At 41.4% G+C, this 23599-nt stretch overlaps 1 protein-coding gene across 2 annotated transcripts in view; it reads left to right on the plus strand.

Annotated features, from left to right (window-relative positions):
• Positions 1-20472, plus strand: part of gpc3 (glypican 3) — a 334992-nt gene extending 314520 nt beyond the window's left edge. The window contains exons 8-9 of one of the 2 annotated variants that reach the window (XM_061928019.1): positions 17561-17747; positions 17815-20472. In XM_061928019.1, coding sequence (XP_061784003.1) covers positions 17561-17736 — 176 coding nt within the window. In that variant the 3' untranslated portion in view covers positions 17737-17747; positions 17815-20472. Of the gene's footprint in view, positions 1-17560 lie in introns of both variants that reach the window. The other variant, XM_061928018.1, reaches the window with a different exon arrangement.
• Positions 20473-23599: the final 3127 nt, after the last annotated feature.

The following is a 23599-nucleotide window of genomic DNA, read 5'->3' on the forward strand; positions in this document are numbered from 1 at the left end:
AAAAATAGTTACTGTCCAAATACTTGTGAACTTTACAGTAGCTGTGTTTAAAAACAATTACATTGGCAGCAAAGGACGTCCGTTGTCAAACATTGTTAAATTCGAAGTACCAGTGAAATATTGCAACTTACACTACTTATTGCAATAAATAAGGTGTTTTGACTGGTAGTGTATTTATACATTTGTAGTTGTTTTTTTTAATTATTATTTATTTATCATAATCAGGCGACGTGTCCGTCCGAATGCAGCTGGGATAGGCTCCAGTCACCCCCGCAACCTTGAGAGGGACAAGCGGTAGAATATGGATGGATGTTTTTCCCCTGCTAGGTCCCCAGGAGGGACAAGCAAGCAGCAGTAATGGATGGCTGGATTTGCAGTCCATTTTTTCTCTTTGTAGCTTGTAGCGTTTATGGACGCTACTACGTTACATGGGTCTAAATATAGCTAAGCTACTGGAATCGCCACTGCATGCTTCAAAAAGTAGCAAATCTACCGCTACGCTACTCTGAAATGTAGTTACCGCCCATTACTTGTCGACGTAGACGCGTCGTCGTTGTGTCCTTTCCTGCTCTTATTTTTCTGTGTGTGTGTGTGTGATGGTCCCTCAAATAACATGGCATGTTGTGAAGGTTTTAAGGCCAGAGCACTCATAGAGCAGTGCTGTTCCATAGGCCCGAGGCATACCCTCCTCTGGGTGTCCCGTTTGTGTTGGCCCAACATTCCCAGTCCCTGCGAACGCCCCTGTGGTCAGCTTGTGGGTGTGGAGGCAGACGGTCACATTCCACAAACAGAAGCACCCTGCACAGCCCCCTCAGTTGCATCCCAGTTCTCAATTAGCAATGATCATGGGGCAAATTAGTCTGGTCAATAGAATGTGACTTTGCACAACAAGCCAGTAATCACGAACGGTTGGCCCACATAAAAAAACGCATGCCGTCAATCAGGTGCAGCTCTTATAACTCCCCCTCCTCCAGTTTGCAGTCCAAGGACTGCTTATGTAAAGGAATCATCGCTTTCCAAATTTGCTGAGTGCAACATTCACTCTGGTCAAATATTTGCTTTACTTCGGACTCTACAATGTTTCCTAAGCCGATGATTCTTGTTGAGAACCGAGATCAAATTTGACCCGCCGGGGTGTGTTATGTGCACACAGCGTCTGCCAATATAGCAGCAATCCAAAACAGCTCTCCGATTTCATAAGAAGCACCTGTGTTTGGAGACTTAACATTCCGCATACTTATCTAACCAAAAAAAAAAGGCTTTGTGCATAGTGCACATGTGGTGAATAAACTGTACTGGACCATAAAGGTACATGTTCACCCCAAGCCAAATAATTATCATGTCATCTGGCTACTGAACTTCACATTCACCCATTCGCCTTCACGTATTAATAAAACTTACAAGTATTTGGAGATACAAACTGTCTCTCTGCCAATAGAAATTTCCCGATTATAGTATTGGATCTGGGGCCCATATTTGCCTTTTTCAACAGCTGTGTCCCAGTGTTTACATGCTAAAGATTGTACTCACATGAAAGATTCCTTCAAAAAAGATGTACGCTCAAGGAGACACAATTACATTTCCACATGCACACATGCAGGAGTTGCATGAATTCCAGGACGGTGCGTGTCTTGCCAGAACACCGGCTAAAATCTGAGCGCAAGCTGCAACAAACAGTGCGAAGCTGCTTCTAAGATACTAATCCTCGCCACCATGGCAGAAAATACACTGCAATATAGAACTGTCAAAATATAAGACACAAATACAAGATTTTCAGAAAAAATATCAAAAACTAGTGAAATTAACTAGCTGCATGGACAGAAAATGTTGCTTGATACGATTTGTATGTACCGTAATTAGCAGGACTGTTAAGTTAGAAATACTTTCTTTTATTTTGAAAGCAAGCATTATTTAACTTGCAAATTCTTAAATTAAGCATTTTCAAAATGTTGCAGAATCTTTAAACAAGATTTTATATATGGGGGAGCGGGGCAAAATATCTTGTTTGAATAGATGTTTTCTCAATTTTAACATTTTTAAACTAGAACAGAAAAAAAAGCTTTCTACTGATCAGCCCCTGGTGGTGAGTCGGCCCCGATGGTGGGGGAGGATGCCTGACAGACCTGGCAGGCTCTAACACAGACCTGGGCATTCGGCGGCCCGCGGGCCTCATCCGGCCCTTTGTGAGGCCAATCATAAATTACAAAATACATTTAAAAAAGTATATATGTCGATGTGTGCAATACAACGGTGCTGCTTTTGTTTTGAAAAGCATTATTTGTATTACTTCCGTGTGGACGTATGCTCGTGCGCGATTGTGAGTGAATGTGAACAGCGGCAATCACAAATTACAAAATAAATTTTAAAAAACATCTATGTCGTGCGTGCAATACAACTGTGCTGCTTTTATTTTGAAAAGTGTTATCTATGGGCGTATGTCCGTGTGTAACCTGTGAGTGAAGGTGCACAACGACAAGTTATCCCCGAGACGCTAAAAAAAGAAAAGTTGATGACGATTGCCGTGTTTTCAACAACACATGGACTGCCAAGTATTTCTTTACAGAAATTAAAGGTGAAGCCGTGTGCTTAATTTGTGGTACACATGTTGCTGTGTTTAAAGAATATAATTTGAATCGCCACTACACGACGAAGCACGAGGAAAAATACCGGAATCTGTCCAATGAAGCGCGTGCAAGGGAGGCTGATGCGTTGATGGTAAAACTGCAAACCCAACAAGGACTTTTTGCCAAATTTCACACCCCCAGAGATGCAGCCATCAGGACAAGTTTCATCATTTCTCACAAAATCGCCAGAAAAAGTAAGGCGTTTTCTGACCGAGAGTTTATTAAGGAGTGCTTATTGGACTCTGTTGCACTGATATGCTTGGAGAAGAGGGGCGCATTTGAGAACGTGTCACTCTCCCGACGCACTGTAACGAGGCGGGTTGAGACCATCGCTGGAAACTTGGAGCTTCAGCTGAAGAACAGAACGGCCGACTTTGACTGTTTTTCGCTGGCTTTGGATGAGAGCTGCGATGTACGTAACACCGCCCAGCTGCTCATCTTCTTACGTGGGATAACTGCAGACTTTCAAATCACGGAGGAGCTGGCAGCCATGCAGTCAATTAAAGAGACAACCACAGGTAATGACTTGTTCACATAGGTGAATGTGTGTTTGGACATGTTAGGACTAAAATGGGACAAGCTGGCAGGTGTGACAACAGATGGTTGTCCAAATCTGACGGGGAAAAATATTGGACTTTTAAAGAGAATGCAGGATAAAGTGACAGAAATTGACATTTTTGCATTGTATTATACATCAGGAAGTGTTGTGTAAGACAGTGTTGAAAATAAAACCATCAAAAGCAATCTGCTTTTGTATAAAGTTAAGTTAGATTAAATGAAATTATTATTATTATTATTATTATTTATCTTACGGTATATCAAAAATAATTTGAGCAAAATTTAATTGAAATATTGTCGCTGTGGCCCTCCAGCAGTGCTCAGGTTGCTCATGCGGCCCCCGGTAAAAATTAATTGCCCACCCCTGCTCTAATGCATAGTGAGGGTCTGCTGATAATGTCTGGCACAGTCTCCCGTCAGAGAGAGTTTCAATTCTCACCTTCATAAGAACTTCGAACATGTTACGAGGAAGGCGCTGGACATTTAGTCCGAGTAGACCATGGTTTATGGTCGAGGCAGCCGATCGGACCTGTGGCCAAGGTGGTCAGTGCCTGCCGTGGCGGTAATCTCAGAACTCGCTGATGTCTTCAAGGTGAAGAAAGAGTCCTATCGGGGTTTTGACTTCGGAGGCAGCAGACAGGTACTGACAAGCCAAGCTGTGTGTGGCTTTGGCTGTTGCAGAGGCAAAAGCTCGGACATGGGAGGACCAATATCACTCTGGAGAATTACTTCCGGATGGCTTCAAAGCGAATTTGGACCACCATCCGCCGCCTCAGGAGGGGGAAGCAGTGCACTGTCAACACCGTGTATAGTGGGGACGGTGTGCTGCTTACGTCGACAGGGTTGTGGATCGGTGGAAGAAATACTTTGAAGACCTCCTCAATCCCACCTACACGTCTTCCAATGAGGAAGCAGTGCTTCTGGAATCTGTGGTGGGTTCTTCTATTTCTGGGGCTGAGGTTGCCGAGGGAGTTAAGTAGCTCCTCTGTGGCAGAGCCCGGGGGTGGATGAGATTTGCCCGGAGTTCCTTAAGGGTCTGGATGCTTGTGGGGCTGTCGTGGTTGCAGAATTACGTGGACACCGGGGGCGTTGCCTCTGGATTGGCAGACTGAGGTGCTGGTTTCTCTATTTCAGAAGGGGAACCGGAGGGTGTGTTCCAACTATCGTGGGATCACACTCAACCTTCCCGGTAAGGTCTATTCAGGTGTACTGGAGAGGGGCATGTGAAAACCGAGGTACCACTGTATTATTTCCTAATGAATTGTGATGTGAAGAAGGGGTAGGATTTAATAAGCTCTGCTTCTTCCTACATTAAATTGTGAATTGTTACAAGCTGTATGTCAGTGTGACCTTGTATTTTCCAATGAACTAAACTAAATTAAAGTACCACTGATAGTCACACGCACATTAGGTGTGGTGAAATTACTCTCTGCATTTGACCCATCCCCTTTTTCCACCCCCTGGGAGGTGAGGGGAGCAGTGAGCAGCAGTGGTGGCCACGCTCGGGAATCATTTTGCTGATTTAACCCCCAATTCCAACCCTTAATGCTGAGTGCCAAGCAGGGAGGTAATGGGTCCCATTTTTATAGTCTTTGGTATGACTCGGCCGGGGTTTGAACTCACGACCTACCGATCTCAGGGCAAACACTCTAACCACAAGGCCACAGAGCAGGTTCAAAAACTAAAAAACTAAGGGGAATTTAGTTGAAAATTTAGTCTGAATATGGTTGTGTTCATTCGACCTTTGAGGATCGTCTGCATTTTAGTCAGAGCAATAAAACATAAAGTTCTGTACTCGGTTTTGCTTGACTGTACACAAAAAGGCCTGAGGCCAAAAAAAAGTCCAGACTCCCACCCATAGCCCCATTTCCTTTAGCACAGACAGCCAAGCACACGAGCATGCAAGCATGTATATACAGACACTGCAGCCACTCTGTGACCCACTGCAGGGATCCAAACAAACATCCGCTCACCCCTAAAAACCCACAGTTCCCCAGCCTGTCCTCCTCCTGGGGACTGTCGGTTAAAAACAACAGAAAGTTCCAGTTTAAACGCATCACCGGCTGTTGACGCGCATGTGACTCGCCTCTTTCGTAGTGCAGAACGATAGCGTTACAAATCAATGGCTGCACTGCTGACCTCTCCCCTGGCTCTCAGGCCACAATAAACTGGCAGTAGTGATCTTTTTAACGTGGATGTGAACGAGGCCTCAAGGGCCCACACAGTTCACATTAATCACAAATGGGATGGTGACTCTATTTCTGTCCATCTGCCCGCTTAAAGGCCTACTGAAATGCAATTTTCTTATTTAAATGGGGATAGCAGGTCCATTCTATGTGTCATACTTGATCATTTCGTGATATTGCCATATTTTTGCTGAAAGGATTTAGTAGAGAACATTGACGATAAAGTTTGCGACTTTTGGTCGCTGATAAAAAAGCCTTGCCTGTACCGGAAGTAGCAGACGATATGCGCGTGACGTCACAGGTTGTGGAGCTCCTCACATCCGCACATTGTTTACAATCATGGCCACCAGCAGCGAGAGCGATTCGGACCGAGAAAGCGACGACTTCCCCATTAATTTGAGCGAGGATGAAAGATTCGTGGATGAGGAAAGTGAGAGTGAAGGACTAGAGGGCAATGGGAGCGATTCAGATAGGGAAGATGCTGTGAGAGGCGGGTGGGACCTGATATTCAGCTGGGAATGACTAAAACAGTAAATAAACCCAAGACATATATATACTCTATTAGCCACAATACAGCCAGGCTTATATTTAATATGCCACAAATTAATCCCGCATAACAAACCACCCCCCCCACCCCACCCAAGTCCTCCTGGTAAGAGTCTCTGTTGTCCCAGTTCTCCACAGGCCAATGGCAAAGCTTGACTGTCATCTTTCGGGAATGTAAACAATGAAACACCGGCTGTGTTTGTGTTGCTGCAGCCACCCGCAATACACCGCTTCCCACCTACAGCTTTCTTCTTTGCTGTCTCCATTGTTCATTGAACAAATTGCAAAACATTTACCAACACAGATGTCCAGAATACTGTGGAATTTTGTGATGAAAACAGACGACTTAATAGCTGGCCACCATGCTGTCCCAAAATGTCCTCCACAATCCGTGACGTCACGCGCTGACGTCATCATACCGAGACGTTTTCAGCAGGATATTTCACGCAAAATTTAAAATTAGACTTTAGTAAGCTAACCCGGCCGTATTGGCATGTGTTGCAATGTTAAGATTTCATCATTGATATATAAACTATCAGACTGCGTGGTCGGTAGTAGTGGGTTTCAGTAGGCCTTTAATTGACTGTATAGAATGAGCCAACAGGTGAAAAGCTCCTCTCTGTTACTCCTTCTTTACGTTGGTGCTAACATGGGCACAGGTGTCCATCACTAATTATACCAGGATATTATTAGTCCCAACCCTGCGTACGTACGACTGTTAGGGATTTAGCCTCGCATGGTGTTCTGTCCCTGTGGGCTTGTTTTTAAAGCTTGCAGAACAAGGCCCCTCTGTGGTCCTGCCCATGTCTTTAAACCGGCAGAAAGACTCCCTTTCCTCCATTTGTGCTTCTTAAATGGCTTTTTTTCCCCCACTTTACACATTTCCATTATTGCCACTCATCGGCACTCCAACACAATACTTTCTCACTTTGTCTCAGGCTTGTTCTCAGACACAAACACACTTGCCCCCAGCCTGCCTCTTTATCCTCAGGGTATAGGAGCTGTATCCAGTTGCACCTTGAGCTTAATTGGCTCAGCATTACGGTGCACTGCTGTCGACGGTGACAAATCGTTCTTTCAGAGCCCCGATGAATGTCTGCCCGCTGCCATGTCGGGAGGGAGTGGGCGGGTGGGGCGAGGAGGGAAAAGCACACACAGGAGGAGAAGAAAAGTTAATTGTCCCTGTGGCCGGTGATCAGATGATGATGTAATCGCAGTGAAACTCCCAGGAGTTTTTTTTTTTTTTATTTAGCTTTTTGAGGTTTATTTATTTGCACCCTCTGTTTGGGAAGGGACCAAGGGACTCCCACCGCTCCCCAACCCTGGTGTGTTCAAGTAAGACGTGTTGCTTTTTAGGCCCCGTTTACACTAAAAGCCGGATAAGGTAATCCAGGGTATCACACCTAACCTTATCCGTGTCCACACTAGGGTATACCGGTATTAGTATAGTACCGCGGTACTAATGAATCATTTTCGATACTATATCGCCTCTGAAACGTACCGGTCCCGCACCCCCCCGTGTTGTGACATTGCTGGTTTTACGAGCAGACGAGCATGTTCGGCGGCACACAATCACGGAGTACTTACAAACAGACACGGTGTGTAGACAGAAAAGGGAGAACGGACGCATTTTGGCTTAAAAACTAACAATAAAGGTGAAGTTATAACATACTTGCCAACCCTCCCGAATTTTCCGGGAGTCTCCCGAAATTCAGCGCCTCACCCGAAAACCTCCCGGGACAAATATTCTCCTGAAAATCTCCCGATTTTCAGCGGAGCTGGAGGCCACGCCCCCTTCAGCTCCATGCGGACCTGAGTGAGGACAGCCTTTTTTCATGACGGGAGGACAACAGGGTGACAAGAACTAAATCATACAGACTGGAGATAAATTGTATTATTATGTTTATCTTACCTAAAAATAAATATATTTATTAATTAAAAAAAATAAAAAACTAAATCAATTTTTACTATATTTTGCTAAAAACATCAAAATTAATTGTATTTTTATTTGTATTTTTTCTGACTCCTTATTACATCCAGCCATAGAATTATACCGGTACATTAAAATAAACATATTTGAAATAATTAATTGTAAATTATCATTATAATTCATTTAAAATTACCATATTTAATTATTAAAACAATTGCTTGTTTATCAACAACTTTAGCGTTTTATTCATTACATTTTGAAGCTCTCAGAAGCTAAGTTATGTTATATTCATGTTATATTTATGCAAGTTTGAAGTATCAATCATCTAAACACAGTTTTGTTTGCATATTTTCAGGATGTATATATTTATATATATATATATATATATATATATATATATATATATATATATATATATATATATATATATACCGTATTTTTCGGACTATAAGTCGCAGTTTTTTTCATAGTTTGCATATTTTCAGGATGTATATATATATATATATATATATATATATATATATATATATATATATATATATATATATATATATATATATATACCGTATTTTTCGGACTATAAGTCGCAGTTTTTTTCATAGTTTGGCCAGGCTCCAGTGCGACTTATGTTTTTTTCCTTCTTTATTATGCATTTTCGGCAGGTGCGACTTATACTCCGGTGCGACTTATACTCAGAAAAATACGGTATATATGAAATACTTGACTTGGTGAATTCTAGCTGTCAATATACTCCTCCCCTCTTAACCACGCCCCCAACCACGCAGCGCCCCCCCAATCCAGTGGGCTGTGGGGCCCTATTGTAGTGCATCACACCTGAGACATCATACATGAATCAAATCTTTAATCGACATGAGAAAGTAGGCAATGCGATAAAGAACATTTTACAACAATTAATCTCGGGATCTAAATATCTGGTCAGGACACTCCTCACTCTTTAGCCTTCACCTTCATTTTCCATTTTTGCTTCTCAGACGGCAAGAGAACTTTCAAATGTCCGGGTCAGCTGTGAGTCTATTTACCGAAAAACTTGGTCACTTCCTCTCGTGGATGTGATACAGCCTATGTGAATACAAATATTGCTTTATGGATGTGACTGTGAATATGGCCAGGCAGCGTGCATGATACCCGCATCTTCGCTAACTCCGCCATTAGCGCGCAGCTGAAAGATGGAACCATCCCCTCGTGTCCCAAACAACTGCTGGAAGGTGAAGATCAGGTCCCTTTTTTTTTATTTTGGGTGACCCAGCTTATCCACTGACGCCATATCTCACGAAAGAATACCCCAACGGCGGAGTCAACCCACAACAACAATACTTTGGGTATTCTCTGTCTAGATCAGTGGTTCTTAACCTGGGTTCGATCGAACCCTAGGGGTTCGGTGAGTCTGCCTCAGGGGTTCGGCGGAGGTCAAAACACACCCGACTCATCGTGTAAATACAAACTTCTCCCTATCGGCGTATTACGGATACGGCAACAGCTGACTGATTTGCAGGTGTGTAATTTGTTGTGAGTTTATGCACTGTGTTGGTTTTGTTGTTTGAACAAGGTGATGTTCATGCACGGTTCATTTTGTGCACCAGTAATAAAACATGGTAACACTTTAGTATAGGGAACATATTCACCATTAATTAGTTGCTTATTAACATGCACATTAGTAACATATTGGCTCTTAACTAGTCATTATTAAGTACTTATTATAGCCTTATTCGGCATGGCCTTATTATAACCCTAACCCTCTAACCCTAACCAAATAACTCTAAATTAAGTCTTTATTACTTAGAATATGTTCCCCATACCAAAGTGTTACCAAAGAAACATGTTATTTTTCACTAAAGAAGGGTTCGGTGAATGCGCATATGAAACAGGTGGGGTTCGGTACCTCCAACAACGTTAAGAACCACTGGTCTAGATTGATTGTTGTAAAATGTTTTTTTATCACATTGTCTACTTTCTCATGTCGATTCAAGATTTGATTCATGTATGATGTCTCAGGTGTGAGTCACTACAATAGGGGCCCCACAGCACACTGGATTCTTGTTAATTGAAATACCACAACACTGGATATTGTTCAAAGGAGATACATTTTATTTAAAAACATGCACACAAAACACAGCATACAAATGTAAAATGCACAGCAAAATTTTAAATAACTTCGCAGTGAAGTAAAATCATCTACTTGAGAGCTTGGAGCAAATGGACGCTCATTTGGATTCTTTTTTTTTTTCCGCACGTGTACTTGCGCCGGCGGACGGAGGGGGCCGGGGTCTTAAACAGTGGCATTGTTGTGTGTGGACACAGATAAGGTTAGGTGTGATTTACCCTGGATAACCTTATCCGGCTTAGTGTAAATGGGGCTGTCACGCCAAATTTCTTCCCCCTACAAAAACCTCCCCCCCCCCCCCCCCATTTACTTCCGGGGTCATTTCCTCTTACGTCATTTCCTCTTACTTATGTCTTTTCCTCTTACGTCATTGACAGCGATCGATAACACTTCGGCTTTGACTGCCCGTCGCTGTAAGGATACTTTTTTTTTTTTTAGTTTTTTTTTTTTTTTATAATATAGCGTTAACAAAACGTCTGTATTAATCGGACAAATTAACTTGAGGATATTCCTGACTGCACATTTGACGGAGAATTGACGATTTTTGATTCGTTTTGACAGAAGTTCCCAGCAGCGGCCCTAACACTCCGCCTGGAATTTTCCCTAACACTCCGCCTGGAATTTTTCGAAGCCTGCTGGTGTTTGACATAAGTCCCCTGGGAAAGATAAAGACAAATGTCATTCAGTGACACCACCATTTTCAGGAGATTTGGATTCTATCGATCGCTGTCAATGACGTAAGAGGAAATGACGTAAGTAAGAGTAAATGACGTAAGAGGAAATTACCCCGGAAGTAAATGGGGGGGTTTGTAGGGGGAAGAAATTTGGCGTGACAGGGGCTTAAACCGCTTCTGACTGCTTCCTCTGGTCACACAAGTGGTTAAAAACCAGCCCTTCCTCCCACACAGGAGCATAGGACACAGATCAGATTAGACCGCTAAGTCAGTTTGGAGCTATGTGTTATTTTATGAACACAGATGTGACTTTGTGTGTGTGTGTGTGTGTGTGTGTGTGTGTGTGTGTGTGTGTGTGTGTGTGTGTGTGTGTGTGTGTGTGTGTGTGTGTTTGCATGCATCTGGTACTAACTCATCGTTGGCATGCCGAACCACAGCTCTCCTTATTACTGATATCCTCCCGCCCTCAGTCATAACTCAGCCTTCTTATTGCAGTCTCCCCTCACAGCTTTTCACCAGACAAAGCATGTATCTTACACACACACACACACACACACACACACACACACACACACACACACACACACACACACACACACACACACACACACACACACACACACAAAAACATACACACACACACACACACACACAAAAACATACACACACACACACACACACACACACACACACACACACACACACACACACACACACACGGGGAGGCTTCTGCTCAGTGTCAGCGGGAACACAGCTGTGGATGCGTAGCAATGAGGCAGCTGTGAGTAAGAGCTCAGCAGCAGGTGACTTAAGTCTGTGCAGCAAAGTCAACAGATGGAGAAGAAGTGCAATACAGGAGCTGAGGGTTAATGTATGGTGAAGGGAAATATGAATCATATTGTGTATCTAATGTAGATTTATCTTGACCACTAGTTGTGGATTACTAACATCTGGGAGTTGACAGTTGTAACCCAATCAAATTCCTCATACACCTTCAACTTACATGATTAGGAGCACTAGAAGCAGGTGACTTACTGGTTCAGGAGTGTACAAGCTTTTTTTTTTTTTTTTTTTTACTTTACAGATATTTTTTTAATAACAAAATAAATAAATACAATTAAAAAGGAGTTTACAAACATTATACACATACAGAAAAAACTAACAAATGCAGTGGCTAATTTGTTTATTAAGACCTACCATAGGTCAAAATATGCAAAGAAGTTACTGTACCGTTTATATTTCAAGGAAAGGCTTTATATTTGTGTTAAAAGCGGACCGTAAGTACAGTGGTACCTCCGATTTTGACTCCTAACGCATCAGGGAGCAAGGTTTGTAACGTTGTACTATCCTCTACTTATAGTACTGCACAAGCTATAGCATCCATCACGCAGAGAGGAGAAAGGAGTAAGGGTGCTAAAAAAAATCGATTCACATCTAAATCGTGCTTTTCATTTATTCCGATTCTAGATCGATTCATAATTTTAAAGAATAATTTTTTTTAATTGCAAAAAAATACGTTTTTTTTGCTATTATTTATTTATTTAATTTAAAACATTAGGCAACTACTATTTTTATTATTATTACTTATTATTGTTTTTATTATTATTATTGACACTGTTGCTTTTATACATTTTGTTTTCCTTTTTTTAGTTTTGTATTTAATAATTATTGTATTTATATGGGGCAGCACAGTGGAAGAGGGGTTAGTGCGTCTGCCTCACAATACGAAGGTCCTGAGTAGTCGTGAGTTCAATCCCTCGGGATCTTTCTGTGTGGAGTTTGCATGTTCTCCCCGTGACTGCGTGGGTTCCATCCGGGTACTCCGGCTTCCTCCCACCTCCATAGACATGCACCTGGGGATAGGTTGATTGGCAACACTAAATGGGCCCTAGTGTGTGAATGTGAGTGTGAATGTTGCCTGTCTATCTGTGTTGGCCCTGCGATGAGGTGGCGACTTGTCCAGGGTGTACCCCGCCTTCCGCCCGATTGTAGCTGAGATAGGCTCCAGCACCCCCCGCGACTCCGAAGGGAATAAGCGGTAGAAAATGGATGGATGGAGGTATTTATATGTATTCTTAGTTGCTTTGATTGGAATTGGTTTAGAGTTTACTGTTGCCGTATTTTATTGTATTAGATTGATTAACATTCTGTCATTTTTGTAAATACAATTTTAAATATATATATATATTTTTAAACATGTTTTTAGGTCAAAACTCCGCATATAAGTCATATGTCAGCATGCAAGAGGAGTTTTTGTAAACCTTTATCCTGTTCTAAAGAGGTTTTGTTACAATTAATATACCAAATAATACAGTATATTACAAAAGAAAGAGAATCGATTCTGAATTAGATCATCACCCAAAGAATCTGAATCAAATCCAATCGTGCTCAAAGATTCCCACCTTTAGGAGAGAGCTGCGGGGACACTTTGCTATGAGTTCATTCTTGAATTCAGAAGTGTTTCTCTCCTTCTTTGTCAAAGTGCCGGCACTTGGAACTTTATTTGGTGCCGTAGTGACTTATTTTGCAGTCGTACTTAATAAAGCAAAAAGGAGTGATGAGTCACCATCGTCAGGGCCGTATGATAACCGAGATAGTATACGGGAAAGGGGGCAACATTTTCGTCAAACTGAATCATACGAAAAGTGGGGTGTATGAAATCCAAAGTACCACTGTAATAGTGTAAAGTCTTGTAAAAAGTCATCTTTTTATTAGAACATTATAACTGGTAAATATCATTTAAAATAAAACATTAGTACACACCTAATCACAGTTAATTCCTTGTTTGCATAATTTTACTTAAAAAAAGACCCCAGTATTCTTACACAAATGCAATGTTATTGTTAGAATGTGATCCAGGAACAGTTTTTAAATGTTTTATTTGAATGTGTCAGGTTTGTCACTGACAGTTCAGTTAGGTTTTGGTTTTTCCTGTCTTTGTTTCCTGTCAGCCCTCTTATTTTGGTTATTTCCTGATAAATCTCCCTGAGTGCTTTGTCCCCTCAGCTGTGGCTGATTAGCACCTGGCCACACCTGGTGTCAATCAGCCAGCTGCTATTTGAACCTGCCTTCCTCTCCAGTCAGTGCTGGATTATTGTCACTACTACCTGTCATAATACTTGTCGTTGTAGCTCTGTCTACTTTTGTTCACTCTGCTCATGTCATAGTTCCTTCGTGTCACAGTAAGTGTTTTTGTTTATTGTCGACAGTTAGCCTTTGTGCTATTTTAGTTCATAGCCAAGTTTGTTCGCCGCCTTGTGCGCACCTTTTGTTTGTACCCTTTTGTTTTGTTTTTTTTGCTATAGTGTTAAATTAAATCATGTTTTCCTGGACAAAGCCTGCCATCTCTGCATCTTGGGGTTCGTCACCAACATACTCTGACAGAATGTACGTCGTTTATTTGGTCAAATGTGCATGTATTACAGGGAATATCAGCCCATGGAAACACTCTCAAATCTCTGTGCAATGTTCTTGAACAAGCAGCACACATCTATAGTACGTAATACCCTTTCAGCAAAATAGAATTGCAATATAGACGACAGCAACTACTTGTAGTGCGCCGAGGGCGCGCTCTGCACGGAGATAGTAGACCATCACTACAGTGCAGCGCATTCATGCGTGTGGAATGATCTAAACCAGGGGTCGGGAACCTTTTTGGCTGAGAGGTGCCATAAAAGCCAAATATTTTAAAATGTATTTCCGTAAGAGCCATATAATATTTTTTAACACTGAATACAACTAAATGCGTGCATTTTTAAGTAAGACCAACATTTTTAGAGTATAGTAAGCCTCTTATTATTTTTAATAACATTGTTATTCTGAAGCGAACCAATAATAAATAGAATACTTCTTGCCATTAATGCAACTACTTGAACAGGTGCGGTAGAAAAATGGATGGATGGATTAAAATGTATGAGAATGTTTTATATTTTGAAGGTTATTTTTAACACTGTGATTACCAGCGGAATTATTCATTACTTATCCTGTTAAGCAATGTCTGCTAAGATTTATCTGAGAGCCAGATGCAGTCATCAAAAGAGCCACATCTGGCTCTACCCCTGATCTAAACTATAGAAAATGCTTATTGCAAGACGTTTTTCCATATAATACATATGATAATATTTTCCCTAAATTGAAAAACTAACACCATTAAATAAGAACACCTGAGGACACCAAAACGCATCAATTGAATTTGTTTTAAATAGTAAAAGTCATCCAGCAGCTACGAAATAATAAAATGATATTGCTAAATAGACGATATGTCTAATATTTCTATTTGTGACAGTTCATATGTGTTGACAAACATACTGCACATAAGATGGAGCTGCCTCTTTTCTCACATTAATTTCTGCACAAAGTTTGCACGTAATTTTGAGACATACTAAATATGGATGCAAAACAGCTCCGACAGAACAATTTCAGCCTTGATCAATCACACTGTGCGTGCTTAAAAAAAATGTATTTGCATTTTCTCCTCACAGTATTGTTGACGTTTTGATAGTCAGCAAATATATTCTGCATATTCATGAAGACAGACACCCTAAATGGATTGCACTCAAGAGACACACAAGTTTAGTAGATCAGCTTTGCGTGTGCTGTCAAGTTTGCACGTGTTTCAATACACGCAGTGGCGGGCCGTGCGTTTCCCACCTAGGCCTTCAGTGATGTCCGACTTCAATGATTACCTCTCAAAATACCATCATTGATGTCACCTCATGTCTATTGCTGGATAAATACTATACAGGAACACATTTACGCACTGCTGGACATTATACAAAACAGGTTATTTTCTGGGGCATTTAAAAATCAATAAACCCGCATCAGCAAATTAAAACATATCTATGTAGTACTGTCAAAATTAAAATTGCAAATAACATATTGAACGTGAAAAAATAAAGAAATAAAATATCTGAACTCACGTTTCATCGCCGGGACAGCTGAGCTAGCTTCCGGGGTTGGCCGACATCATCTCACAAGATGTAGTTTCTCTTTAAATATCCTTCTTGAAAATGGCCTTGCAAATATACCGTATTTTTAGGACTATAAGTTGCAGTTTTTTTCATAGTTTGGCCGGGCTCCAGTGTGACTTATATATGTTTTTTTCCTTTTTTATTATGCATTTTTGGCAGGTGCAACTTATACTCCGGTGCGACTTATACTCCGAAAAATACGGTATGTGTTTTTTATAATCATAAAAGATGCAGATGAGGCGTGTTGGCTCAGTTTTTAAAGTTTACTCCACAGCGTGCTCATCAATAACATCCAGCTGCCGGCATGGCTGCATTCAACAACCTAAAAAGGGCTACTGCACATGCTCTTTACTATTGTGGCATGCTGGGTAATGGAGTTCCTATGTTACCTAGCTCATAACATCACAATATATATCTGCCTGCTAGAAGGCCTTACTGACAACAACTCGTGATCTGATTGGCTATGGCAACTGTCTATCAAATGTCTGTGTCCGTTCACTTACAGTGCACGGACGCCCGCATTGTTGATTCTGAAGGCCTCGGGCAGATTTGGTACAGCATGGCAACATAAGCTAGCTGAATTCTGATTGGATAAAAACCTCTAAAATCCCTAAAAACAACAGCGCTGGAAGGAGCATAATATGACATGAAGAGAATATCAATACTTTTAGATATTTAGGGAAAGTAAATTCAAAAATATGAATCAATCAATCACTGTTTACATATATAGCCCTAAATCACGAGTGTCTCAAAGGGCTGCACAAGCCACAACGACATCCTCAGTTCAGATCCCACATCAGGGCAAGGAAAAACTCAACCCAATGGGACAATGAGAAACCTTGGAGAGGACCGCTGATCAAAATCCTCCCCAGGGTTACCGGTGCAATGGACTTCGAGTGGATCTAGCATAATATTGTGAGAGTCCAGTCCATAGTGGATCTAACATAATAGTGAGAGTCCAGTCCATATTGGGGCCAGCAGGAGACCATCCCGAGCGGCAGATCAACTGGTCTAAAAGGGGGGTCTATTTAAAGGCTAGAGTATACAAATGAGTTTTAAGATGGGACTTAAATGCTTCTACTGAGGTAGCATCTCTAACTGTTACCGGGAGGGCATTCCAGAGTACTGGAGCCCGAATAGAAAACGCTCTATAGCCCGCAGACTTTTTTTGGGTCCTGGCAATCACTAATAAACCGGAGCTCTTTGAATGCAGATTTCTAGCCGGGACATATGGTATAATACAATCAGCAAGATAAGATGGACCTAGACCGTGTAGTATTTTATACGTAAGTAGTATAACCTTAAAGTCACATCTTAAGTGCACAGGAAGCCAGTGCAGGTGAGCCAGTATAGGCGTAATATGATCAAACTTTCTTGTTCTTGTCCAAAAAATTATTTTATCTTTAATTATGATCAGGATTTCTGGTTATGTTAGGCCAGCATAGAAGGCCTTGCTGGCCTTGACGGCACACCACTGAATACACGTAAACCTTTGGTAGATCAGGCCCAAAGTATGCTAAAACTGTAACGATGACATACTGTTTATCCATACTGTCGCTTCATGCATAAAAGAAGATATAACTGAACTCAACACTTTAGAAACTTGGCGTGAGAAAAGCGTTGAGCGTTTGTGTTTATTGTGGTTTCTTCATCTCACCGCGTGAATTCACAATTCAACACTTGTGAGTAAAATATGTTAGTGTGCTGCGGCATGTGCTTACAAGACTTACACACCATGACATCTGGTCATACAGCAAGCTTGGCTGTGTAACGCTGTTGTTGTGACAGCTGTGCAAGGCAGACACAGCACACATGTTTTTTTAGCTTTTCTGACTGTGTTGGTTGTAATTATCTCCATCCTTTCCTATTTTTCATTCTTTCACACACCCCCCCTGGACTCTCCTCCACTATCTCCCGTCCATCTCTGTTTCCGTCTGGATGCTCTTTCAGACCTGGCGGACAACCTGGCGATGGATGACTTCACCTTCCAGGAGCAGCTTCTGACCCCACCACTGGCCCCGGCTGGTGCAGGAGGGATCGCCTCACTCGGGGCTGCAGCACGCAGCTTCAATCTGGTGCTGACGTCTTCCATGACACTTTCTTTCCTCCTGCTGTGTCGCCACTGACCGTCAGCTTTGTATCCTCCAAAAAAAAACAACCCACACACTTTCAAAATGAATCATTTTCTTCAACTCTTTTTAAAGCACACCTGATGAACCTGCCATCATGTAAATAAGAATCTTGGCCACGCCCACGATTACCAGGCGCTGTCATTGTGGTCTTCTGTTCTCTGTCTGCACTAAATTACTGCCTGCCTGGTCCAAATGTAAAATAACTACTTTCCCTTGGCTCGTATTTCTCTCTTGTTCATGTGCTAAAAATAGACACATCATTTCTGTCCTAGGCTGAGAGTACCATGTTTACTAAATGGGTTTATTTGCAACCTTAACTTATTTCTAGAGATGTCCGATAATATTGGCCGATAAATGCTTTAAAATGTAATATCGGAAATTATCGGTATCGTTTTTTTTTTTAATCTGTATCTTTTTTTTTCTTTCTTTTTTTTTTTTTTTTTAAAATTAAATCAACATAAAAAACACATGATAAACTTACAATCAGTGCACCAGCCCAAAAAAACTCCCTCCCCCATTCACACTCATTCACACAAAAGGGTTGTTTCTTTCTGTTATTAATATTCTGGTTCCTACATTATATATCAATATAGATCAATACAGTCTGCAGGGATACAGTCCGTAAGCACACATGATTGTGTGTGCTGCTGGTCCACTAATAGTACTAATCTTTAACAGTTAATTTTACTCATTTTCATTAATTACTAGTTTCTATGTAACTGTGTTTATATTGTTTTATTTCTTTTTTATTCAAGAAAATGTTTTTAATTTATTTATCTTATTTTATTTTATTGATTTTTAAAAAAAGGATCTTTTCTTCACCATACCTGGTTGTCCAAATTAGTCATAATAATGTGTTAATTTCACGACTGTATATATCGGTATCAGTTGATATCGGTATCAATTTATATCGGTATCGGTAATTACTATTTGGACAAAATCGGAATTTCGGATATCGGCAAAAAGCCATCATCGGACATCCCTACTTATTTCTTCTGAAAAATATGATTGCAAGAAAATGTTTCTGTCATGTCTGTGTAATCATGTTTTGTTTTAGTCATATTTTGTTTTGTTTAGTTATTGGACTCTTTAGTTTCTGGCTTTTCACTCCCTTGTCTTGTTTCCATGGTTACCCATTAGTTTCACCTGTTCCACGTTTGAACTCATTGTGCACTCTTGTTTGTCACCATAGCAACCCATTAGTTTTCACCTGCCCTCACGACTCACGCACCTGTCTTTAATAATGTCCCTATTATTTAAGCTTCCAGTTGCCAGGCTGTCTGTCTGGCGACATCATACCCCTGACACACTCTCCACACACCCTTATGACCCTTGCTGCGCTTTTTCATGCCATTTTCTCATCCAAGTAAGTTTTCTTTATTCATGCCATAGTTTGCAAGTTTTGTTTCATTGTTCATAGTTTCTGCCATAGTGCAAGTTTTGTGTTTATAGTCAAGTTTTGTACTTCCGCCCTTGTGCGCGCCTTTTGTTTGCTTCTTTTTTTGTAGTTATAGTGTTAAATTAAATCATGTACTCCCCTTCACGCCACGTATGGTCCAAATCATTTGCACCACGGGAGAACAAATCACGCCATAGTTTGAGTCGTGACAGTTTCAGTATTTCACATACTGTGTGAAGTTGAAATACTGGAGGACCTTGGTTAATGCTCTGTAAATAATTTTTTTCCTAACTGGTAACGAAATAATACCAAAATGTTCACTAAGATTTCACTAAGATCACTATGATTCCCAAGCGCGGCCACAGCTGCTGCTCACAGCTCCCCTCCCCTCCCAGGGGGTGAACATGGGGGTGGGTCAAATGCAGAGGGTAGTTTCACCACACTTTGTGTGTGTGTGTGACTATCGTTGGGACTTTAAGGCTATGTCTACACTAAGCCGGATAACCCCTTAAACGAATAATTATTTAGCCTAAGCCCCGTTTCAGCCGCACTAAACTATCGTTTAAGGACCCTTCTTTGGATAATGTTTTACACGGGTAAGTGTGCCGTGTATTTCTTGAGTCTCCGACTCTTAGCTTTGTATGGACTCATTGATCGTTTACGAACTGAGTTCGGAGAGGAAGTGACGCCAGAAAGACTGCGCCCAACACAGGAAGTGACGTCAGAAAGAACGCGCCACAGCCAGCTTCATAATAAAGCTGTTTCGTAACTCGGAGCTAACCACTGGAAATATGAAGCAGAGTCATCCAGACGTGTCCGTGTTTCTCATTCTTCTACATGTACAGACGCTTGTGAGAATCACACATGAATACCTTAAGAGAAAGTGATTGCAGCTATTTGGGATACAACACTTCTCAGACAGCAAGAGAACTTTCCAATGTCCAGGTCAGCTGTGATGCTACTTACCGAAAAACGTTGTCCATTTGTCGAAGGAGAGAAAACAAGAATGCGAGCTCCCGTGGATGTGATTAAAAAAAAAAGGTAGAGTGTGCTTTGTATTACCTGGCCGACGAGGGAATTCTACGGAAAACAGCGAATGCATTTGGACTGGCAAAGCAGACTGTATCAGTTATTGTCCGCCATGTACGTCGCGGACTCAACGTCTAGGTCCAGAGTATATAAAGTCACCAAAAATGAATGGACAATGTAGGTGAAGTCAAAAGAGTGAGGAGTGTCCTGACCAGATATCTAGATCCCTAGTTTGTTTGTTGTAAAATGTCCTTTGTCACATTGTTTACTTTTACGTGTTTATTAAAGATTTGATTAATTTATGATGGCTCAGGTGTGATTCACTACGATAGGGCCCCACAGCACACTGGATTCCAGTTAATTCAATGTTTATTTATATAGCCCTAAATCACAAGTGTCTCAAAGGGCTGCACAAGCCACAACGACATCCTCGGTACAAAGCCCACATAAGGGCAAGGAAAAACTCACCCCAGTGGGACGTCGATGTGAATGACTATGAGAAACCTTGGAGAGGACCGCATATGTGGGTAACCCCCCCCCCTCTAGGGGAGACCGAATGCAATGGATGTCGAGTGGGTCTGACATAATATTGTGAGAGTCCAGTCCATAGTGGATCCAACATAATAGTAAGAGTCCAGTCCATAGTGGGGCCAGCAGGAAACCATCCCGAGCGGAGACGAGTCAGCAGCGCAGAGATGTTCCCAACCGATGCACAGGCGAGCAGTCCATCCCGGGTCCCGACTCTGGACAGCCAGCACTTTATCCATGGCCACCGGACCTTTGCCCCCCCCCCCCCCCCCCCCCCTCTCCACAAGGGGAGCAGAGGAGAAAAGAAAAGAAACGGCAGATCAACTGGTCTAAAAGGGGGGTCTATTTAAAGGCTAGAGTATACAAATGAGTTTTAAGATGGGACTTAAGTGCTTCTACTGAGGTAGCATCTCTAACTGTTACCGGGAGGGCATTCCATAGTACTGGAGCCCCCGAATAGAAAACGCTCTATAGCCCGCAGACTTTTTTTGGGCTCTGGGAATCACTAATAAGCCGGAGTTCTTTGAACGGAGATTTCTTGCCGGGACATATGGTAAAATACAATCAGCAAGATAAGATGGAGCTAGACCATTTAGTATTTTATACGTAAGTAGTAAAACCTTAAAGTCACATCTTAAGTGCACAGGAAGCCAGTGCAGGTGAGCCAGTATAGGCGTAATATGATCAAACTTTCTTGTTCTTGTCAAAAGTCTAGCAGTCGCATTTTGTACCAATTGTAATCTTTTAATGCTAGACATAGGGAGACACGAAAATAATACGTTACAGTAGTCGAGACGAGACGTAACGAACGCATGAATAATGATCTCAGCGTCGCTAGTGGATAAAATAGAACAAATTTTAGCGATATTACGGAGATGAAAGAAGGCCGTTTTAGTAACACTCTTAATGTGTGACTCAAACGAGAGAGTTGGGTCGAAGATAATACCCAGATTCTTTACTGAGTCGCCTTGTGTAGTTGTTTGGTTGTCAAATGTTAAGGTGGTATTATTAAATAAATGTCGGTGTTTAGCAGGACCGATAATCAGCATTTCCGTTTTCTTGTTGTTGCAAGAAGTTAGTGGACATCCATTGTTTAATTTCATTAAGACACACCTCCAGCTGACTACAATCCGGCGTGTTGGTCAGCTTTAGGGGCATGTAGAGTTGGGTGTCATCAGCATAACAGTGAAAGCTAACACCGTATTTGCGTATGATGTCGCCTAGCGGCAGCATGTAAATACTACAGAGTGCAGGGCCAAGAACCGAACCCTGAGGAACTCCACACGTTACCTTAACATAGTCCAAGGTCACATTATTATGGGAGACGCACTGCATCCTGTCAGTAAGATAAGAATTGAAAGTGGAATTGAAAGTGTTCCACAGTGTTGTGGAATTGAAATTCAACAGCACTGGATATTGTTCAGATAAGTTAAATTTAAGAACTTGCACACAAAGCAACACTGGACGCGCGCATGCGTACTAGGTCGCGTTGCGCCGGCGGACGGATGGTGGAGGGGGTCTTAAACGGTGGCATTGTTGTGTGTGGACACGGATAAGGTTAGGTGGGATTTACCCTGGATAACCTTATCCGGTTGAGTCTAAACGGGGCGTAACTTTAGCTTTAAGACAAACATTAAAGGGGTTTCTCGCTTACATTTGCTGCTTTTCAGACTTCATATTCATGTTTAAATGTCGTACTCTTCTTCTACATTCTTTGTTCATGTACCATTAATTATTCCTGCTTTCATTTTAGTGCTGCTCCTAAATCAAATCTAAACAGTCGAGTACGAGAACTTCACCGCATTTCCTCAATCATGTTTGATTTTTTTTCACGTCACTTTGTGTTTTGTCATGCATGGCAACTCACCAGGTGTTGATTAACGACAGCTGCTCAGTAACGGTTGTTGTGTATCTTATCTTGTTTAAGGCAATAACAGTTTTCCTGGGAGCTAGAGACCTGCCTAACAATGGCTATAGGTATTGGATCCATACTAGTGTGTTAAAATTGATACCTTAATTGCAGGTTCTCTTCCTTACGTCTAGCAAAATACTCGGTTTTCCTCAGAGTTCAACAGTGTCTCTTCTAATCTGCGCTCTCTGTCTCAGGCACACTTGGCCCCCTGTGCAATAGATTACTGTCCATATTTTTCACATACATCTGCCTGCAATTGAAGTCATTTTGATTGTTTTATTGACATTTTAAAGTTACATTTTTATTACATTGGTGCATTATTTTGTTATCTTGCACATCTTAATAGATTTTTTGCTAATACGTTCATCCCTCGTTTATCACGGTTAATTGAGACCAGACATGACCGTGGTAAACGCGTTTCCACAGAGTAGGATTAAATCAAATATTGTCATAACTGTGTGAATGCTCCAAAGCATACATATGGTTTTCTACACCAAAATTAATCTATTTATTCTTCAAATTAAACTTATTGTGTGAATGCTCAAAAGCATTCACACATATTTTTTCTTCTTCTCCAGATTTTGGCGCGCTCTACCTTGCACATTTTTCACCCGATTCAAACTGTTCCAACTTCAAACTGTTCAGCCTATTCGGGAATTGCGGGCTTTCCCTTGACAAATTTCAAAAATTTCCAGATTTCCCAGAATTCCAGGTTTTCTGGGACATTTTTCCCATTCAAAATGAATTGGCCATTTTTCAAACTTTCACCATTTCCACATGTTTTAACCTATTCAAACCATTCCACCTTCAACACATTCCACCATTCTGGAAATTTAAATGATAATTTTTCCAAGTTGAAAAAATTCCTGCATTTTCCAGAATTCCTGCTTTTCCTAAGCCCTATTTCCACCCTTTTTTTCTGGTGACTACTCCTTCCACATCTTTCAACACATTTCAACCGTTCCACAGTCAAAACATTCCTCTAAATC

Source organism: Nerophis lumbriciformis, linkage group LG35, assembly GCF_033978685.3.
Source record: "Nerophis lumbriciformis linkage group LG35, RoL_Nlum_v2.1, whole genome shotgun sequence".
Taxonomy (NCBI): domain Eukaryota; kingdom Metazoa; phylum Chordata; class Actinopteri; order Syngnathiformes; family Syngnathidae; genus Nerophis; species Nerophis lumbriciformis.